The sequence below is a fragment of the Camelina sativa genome, chromosome 16, assembly GCF_000633955.1.
Source record: "Camelina sativa cultivar DH55 chromosome 16, Cs, whole genome shotgun sequence".
Lineage (NCBI taxonomy): Eukaryota > Viridiplantae > Streptophyta > Magnoliopsida > Brassicales > Brassicaceae > Camelina > Camelina sativa.
The window spans coordinates 16,880,823-16,886,822 of record NC_025700.1 but is presented as its reverse complement, the minus strand read 5'-3'; the positions used below and the strand labels follow the sequence as shown (position 1 = coordinate 16,886,822).

General features: G+C 36.4%; 3 protein-coding genes across 4 annotated transcripts in view; 2 read left to right on the top strand and 1 right to left on the bottom strand.

Moving 5' to 3' along the window:
- The window catches only part of LOC104753734 (zinc finger BED domain-containing protein RICESLEEPER 2-like), a 4,527-nt gene extending 3,959 nt beyond the window's left edge, over positions 1-568 (bottom strand). Inside the window, exons 1-2 of one of the 2 annotated variants that reach the window (XM_019238552.1) lie at positions 425-568; positions 4-195 (exon numbers count right to left, since the gene is read on the bottom strand). In XM_019238552.1, coding sequence (XP_019094097.1) covers positions 4-195; positions 425-432 — 200 coding nt within the window. In that variant the 5' untranslated portion in view covers positions 433-568. The remainder of the gene's footprint in view (positions 1-3; positions 196-424) is intronic. The other variant, XM_019238551.1, reaches the window with a different exon arrangement.
- Positions 880-2,214, top strand: LOC104750848. Its single transcript, XM_010472694.2, has 4 exons — positions 880-1,113; positions 1,183-1,392; positions 1,547-1,612; positions 1,937-2,214. Exons 1-4 carry the CDS (start codon positions 946-948, stop codon positions 2,054-2,056), a joined length of 564 nt encoding a protein of 187 aa, XP_010470996.1. The 5' UTR covers positions 880-945; the 3' UTR covers positions 2,057-2,214.
- Positions 3,501-5,135, top strand: LOC104750847 (glutathione S-transferase U12). The gene is given in 3 exon segments (XM_010472693.1): positions 3,501-3,554; positions 3,556-3,912; positions 4,782-5,135. Coding segments are annotated over 3 exon segments (765 nt in total).

Below are 6,000 nucleotides of genomic sequence, written 5' to 3'. Positions count from 1 at the left end.
TTCCTCAAATGGGAAGTCCCACTAGCGCTCGATCCACTAAGTCTCTTCTTACAATGCCTACAGATTGCAACGTAAGTCTCACCCTTTTTAACTCTATCGAAATCATTCCACACAACTGATTTCAATCTCCCAGATTTTACAATCACTGCATCTGACAAATCCATCTCATTGCTTATCATCACTTTCTTCTGTCTCCTACACAAAAAAGCAATAAAAAAGCAACTAAAAATTTCACCACATAATTCCAATTCAAGAAACAACGAAACCAATGTACACAAAAACCTAAAATTCTCAATAACATTAACACAAAGTCTTTGTCTTTTTTTTCATAAAGCAGAAAGCTTTTATATAAGAGAAACAATCCAATTTTATGAAATTACCGACGGGGAAGATATAAAGAATCTTAGCTCTAAAGCACATTCACCTCTTCATTGAACTAGGCTTTGATAAAAGCTTCTTACTGGTGGTTTAACGGCGGCGAACTCCCTCGGTGTCGGTGGTCGCGGCGGTAGGGTTTTTTACCAATTGGAGAAGACAAACAAAAACAAAAGCTGAAAGCTTTTCTTCTGTTAGTGAAAAAGATATTTTTTTTTTGAAACGGCAAACAAAAATAAAAAGTAAATTTACAAAATGGTACCTTACATTTATGAATCTTTTCTAACATATCAATAGTTTTATTTTATGATCAAAATTGGCAATTTTTAGTTACAAATTACTCACACATTGTACCCTATATTTATGTAGCTTTCCAAACACAGCTTAAAGTTTTATATATTATCAAAAAGGTTCATAACACCTGAAACTAGTTTACTTAAAGAAACGGTACCTTATGTTTATGTACACTTACGAATATAGCCCAAATTGTATTTAATTATCAAAAAGGTCCACTCTTAATTTACAATTCACTCACTGCCACTGGTGGTCTCTCTCTCTCTGCTCCACAAAATGGCCATAGCTACAACCTTATCATCATCTTCATCATCACCGTCGCGACATTTCGTCAATGGCTCACAGAGATTTGTGTCTACAGCTCCTTACTCTTTTAGCTCTATCTTACTCCGCCGTCGTATCCGCCGCCTGAATCGCTCATTCGCTTCGTACCGTAGCTCTCAGGTACGTTCTGATTATCTCAATTTTTGTGTAATTGGAAAATTTGAATTTACTCAATCTCTTTACTCTTAGTCGCGTAGGAGATACGATTCAGACGATCGATTCTTTGGCGGGTACGAGTACGATGTGGTTCCCGACGAGGATGACGATGAAGAAGAAGACGAGAGAGAGAGCAGCGTCGATCTTTTGATCAGATTCTTGAGAAGCATGTTCAAGAAAGTCTCGAAACGTGCTAAGAAAGCATCGCGACGGGTTTTGCCAGCAGCCATGTCTCCTCGACTCGTGAGTCTCTTCTTGTTCTACGTTTATAGTTCTTTAATTTTGTGTCTTTATTTCGTCTGGCTTTTGTAATGGTTTTATAGAGTTACTTCAATCTCATAAAAGCTTCATTGTGTGCTGCACATTGTGTTGATTCCTCTGTTTCTATGATTTGTAGGTGTCTTTTGCAGTAGATGGGATATTGCTATTGGGTTCACTTTCCATAACAAGAGCGTTTCTTGAGGTAATCTTTGACCATGTGCTTACTACGCGAGTCACTCGTATCGAATTGTATATGGTTGGTTTATGCATTGTGTGATAGGTTTTGGGGTTTTCCTTGTTGTATGTAGTTTTGATCAGATAGTTAGATATATTACAGAATATCTCTGAATTGTATGTGTAGTTCGCAAGTTTTTATGTTTGGGGTTCCTTGCTTAAAAGTCTTGTTTATGAGCCCTTGTTTGTAAGCAATTAACCGATCACCTTAAGAAATTTGTGAGTTAGACTAACTTCAATTAGTTCAGGTGTGATGATTTCATGGACGTGTGTTGTTAACTTTTTCTCGCAGGTAATATGCAACCTAGGAGGAACCGTGTTTACGGTGATTCTGCTCATCAGATTGTTCTGGACGGCAGCTTCCTTCTTCCAGACTTATGGGAGCTCTTTTGGACCAAACCCGTTAACTTAAAATCTAGTATTTTACTCACATTTGGGTGTGAGGTGTTGTAACTGATCATCTTGGACTTGTAGCTTCGATTCGATGTGTAAAGAAAAAATGTATGATAGTTGTGTACATGTCGCTGGGGGAAGTTATCTAGTGATCAATAGTAAGAGAAGACGAATCTAAGAATTTAAAAGAATGTTCCGGTAATTCACCCACCCACCGATGAATCGAAGAAGATCATAAACCAAGGATTAAGTTAAACCCTAATTCCGTAACACGATATATATATATATATATATATATATATATATATATATATCACCCTTTTCATATCTTCCTATCTCCTCTATGTTAAGAAAAGAAATGAACCCTTCTCTATCTGCCTTTTCTGTCTTTCTAATCACACAGTTGATAAAAATACAGAATGGCAATAAGATCAGAAATAATACATATATGATCAGAAATAATTCCTTCTTATATTTAGTTCCTAAATGCAAAAATAAAAAGATTCAAAATTAATACTTTTGTGAGCAAAATCATCAGATTAATATTTAGTTCAAAATGTTTGTTTTTTTTTTTTTGAATTACTTACAGATTCCGAGCCTAGCCCGTATATCCCCGAATAATTTTTATGGTTCTTTCCTAAACGTCGTCACTCGAACCAACGATCTTGAGTCAAAAGTATTAACGACCAATATCCACAAAAATTAGTTAATACTGATAGTTAACTTCTTAATGTTATTTTATTTGTTTTGTCTTTCTTACCATTTGGACCAGGACTGATTCTGAACGGATTGTGTATTAGGTGTTCAAAGCTGTTATTCATAAGCTCATATCCAAACAAAATAGAAACAAGCATCTACAATAAAATATAGTTATAAATAATAAAGATCTTTTAAATATATGGTTCTTACTTTTAAAAATTCTAATTGGTTTACAATTTTTTTAGATTAATAAGTCATTTTCGCCCATAATTAATTAGAGAGAGAAAATATATATTTTTTAACTTAATAATCATTTAAAAGATTTTATTAGTCTAATATTAAAAAATTTAAAAGATTTTATTAGTCTAATATTGAAATTAAGCATCTGGTGGTGTTGTCATTCATTCTTTTAAGGTGGAGTCTATGTCTATAGTGTCTTATTCTACCAACCTTAAATCTTTTAAACAGTCAGATTAAAAACCTTGGAAGTTAAAACCTATATATAGAATAGAGACGTAGAATTCACCAAATTCTTGGTTCGATTTATTTTGATAACTCAAGGTTCAATCCTGACACAAAACCATCTTATTTTCCAACAAAAAAAAAAAACAAAATGTCCACCGGTAAAGAAAATGAAAGAGAAACAAGAAACAAACATACATTGAATTGTTCCTTAATTTATAAATTAGTCAGTCACCAAAACTCAATGGATTTAAACAAAGACACACACATAACTCCTAATTTCTCTTTAGCCAGATACTCAGATGTGTAAAAACAAGAAAACAGACAGCTCCTTGTCTCGAGACACATTACACATAAAAAAAGAGACAAAAAACCACGTTGGCTCAGAATGGTTCGAACACTACCGTGAAGCTTTTAGGGACATGGGCAAGTCCATTCGCTTTAAGGGCTCAAGTGGCTCTACACCTCAAGTCCGTAGAGCACGAGTACGTCGAAGAAACCGACGTTTTGAAATCGAAGAGCGATCTGCTTATTGTATTCAACCCTATCCACAAGAAAGTCCCTGTCCTCATCCATGGTGATGTCTCAATCTGTGAGTCTCTCAACATCGTTCAGTACGTCGATGAATCTTGGCCGTCAGATGTTTCCATCCTCCCTTCACTTCCCTCTGATTATGCCTTTGCTCGTTTTTGGGCTCACTTCGTTGACGAAAAGGTTATTAAACACAACGCGACGTTGAGTTTTCTTGGGTTACAAGTCAGACGGATATTAAACATATCATCAAAGTTTGGAGTGAAAGTACGTTGGCGACTTCCACGGCTTGGGACGTGACATACACAGGCGCAGCGACGAGTGTAGGATCCCTTGGAATTGTTTGGGGTTTGGGTAGTGTAAGAAGGGTCCGTGACTCCATGTGATGGTTGTGATCACAAGACATTTCATTATTTCAGGATCGGAAGGAGCGGGTGATAGACTGATAGTATTACGACGGAGTACTGTACGGTGGATAAGAGTGCGTGTGGGGGACAAGTGTATGAGAGATTGTAGGGTTTTTCTACAATAGGAAGAGTTCGTGGTGTTGGTTACGTTGGGTTATGAGCTCAAGACAACGACCAAAACCGGAGATACTTCCCTAGTTGGAAAAGCAGTAGCAGCAGCAAGAAGAATAACAACAACAATAATCTTGGCCGTCAGATGTTTCCATCCTCCCTTCACTTCCCTCCGATCATGCCTTTGCTCGTTTTTGGGCTCACTTCGTTGACGAAAAGGTAACAAAATAATGATATATAGTCTTTGATTAGTGGACACATAAATGTTTTACTTCTGAACGAGAAAACTAGTCAATCAGTCGTTGTAGTATAGTGGTAAGTATTCCCGCCTGTCACCCGGGTCACCCGATCCCCGGCAACGGCGGTTAATAAGTTTTAATATCTTTTAACTTTAAAGGGACAATTATTGAAACTAAAACAAACATAACATTAGTGTAATTTTAAGAATTTGACAGACACTCTTTTACGGTTTTACCTAGTGTGAAGTTTGACTGACACTTACTTTGGTCTATATTGTAACGGCGAATGGAACAGTTGTTTGAATCGATTGATACGGTGGCGGGAGCAAAAGACGATGCCGCGAAGATGGCGTTGGCGGGGAATCTGATGGAGAATCTGGCGGCGCTTGAGGAAGCGTTTTAAAAGAGTAGCAAAGGCGGAGGCTTCTTCGGAGGAGATAACATTGGGTTTGTCGATATAGCTGTTGGAGCCATAGTAGGTCCACTCTCTGTCATCGAAGCGTTTTTAGGTGTTAAGTTTTTGTATCCTGAAACAACACCAGGTCTGCTCCAGTGGTACGAGAGTTTTAAAGCCCATGAGGCTGTGAAACCTTACATGCCTACCGTTGTCGAGTTCATCGAGTTTACCAAAAAGAAGTTCAATGTTTAACGATCTATTACATCTCTTATGATTATTTAAAAAAAAAAAATATCTCATACTATGTGTATTGAATTATATGTGCGGAAATCTGATTTATGTTTGAATAACGTAATAACAATCGAGACCAATTAATATTAGTCATTAGTCAACACATTCTCTGATCGTAATGTTTTAATTAGTTGTTGGAGTTGTTAATGGCTAGGGAATCTCCAGTGGCGTTGCTAATAGGATTTCTCAATGTTTTTGTGGGCTAAAAATAAATAGAAAACTCAAAATTAATCTCAGTTGTGGATTAGTAAGTGATCGGACTAGTACCTGAAGAAAGAAGAAAGAGGTTTGTGTGTAGTATATAGTTTAACTTTCGTATAAATTTTGCAGGTTTTAACTTTCGTACATAAGTATATCTTCAGATTCACTGTCTCAACCTTGTTAAGGCTCGTCTTGTTCATTTTGACTCCATGTTTGTGTTCTGTTCTTTTAAAGCTTAAATCGGTTTGTGTTATGTTATTGATCAATGTTTGTGTTAATTTCTTTTAAAGCTTGAATCGGCTTGTGTTATGTTATTGATCAATGTTTCGGTTTGTGATATGTTATTGATCAATGCTTGTGTTCTATTTTTTTTAAAAGCTTCACTCGGGAGAATGTAAAGTTCTAAAGAGAAAACTTGCTTTGTTTCATATACGTACAGATGTGCTTTGTTAGGATCTAATCTACAAATGTGGGGGTGTTTCCCATGTATTAAGGCCAGGACAAGCTTCCCCTTATTGTTTGGATGATGGCTCAGGTTACTACTTTCACATTTTTTCTTTTTCCCCTTAATTTGTGTGTGAACTAGGGACCAAGAGTGTCAACACTTGTGTTTTGCTCAAGTTTT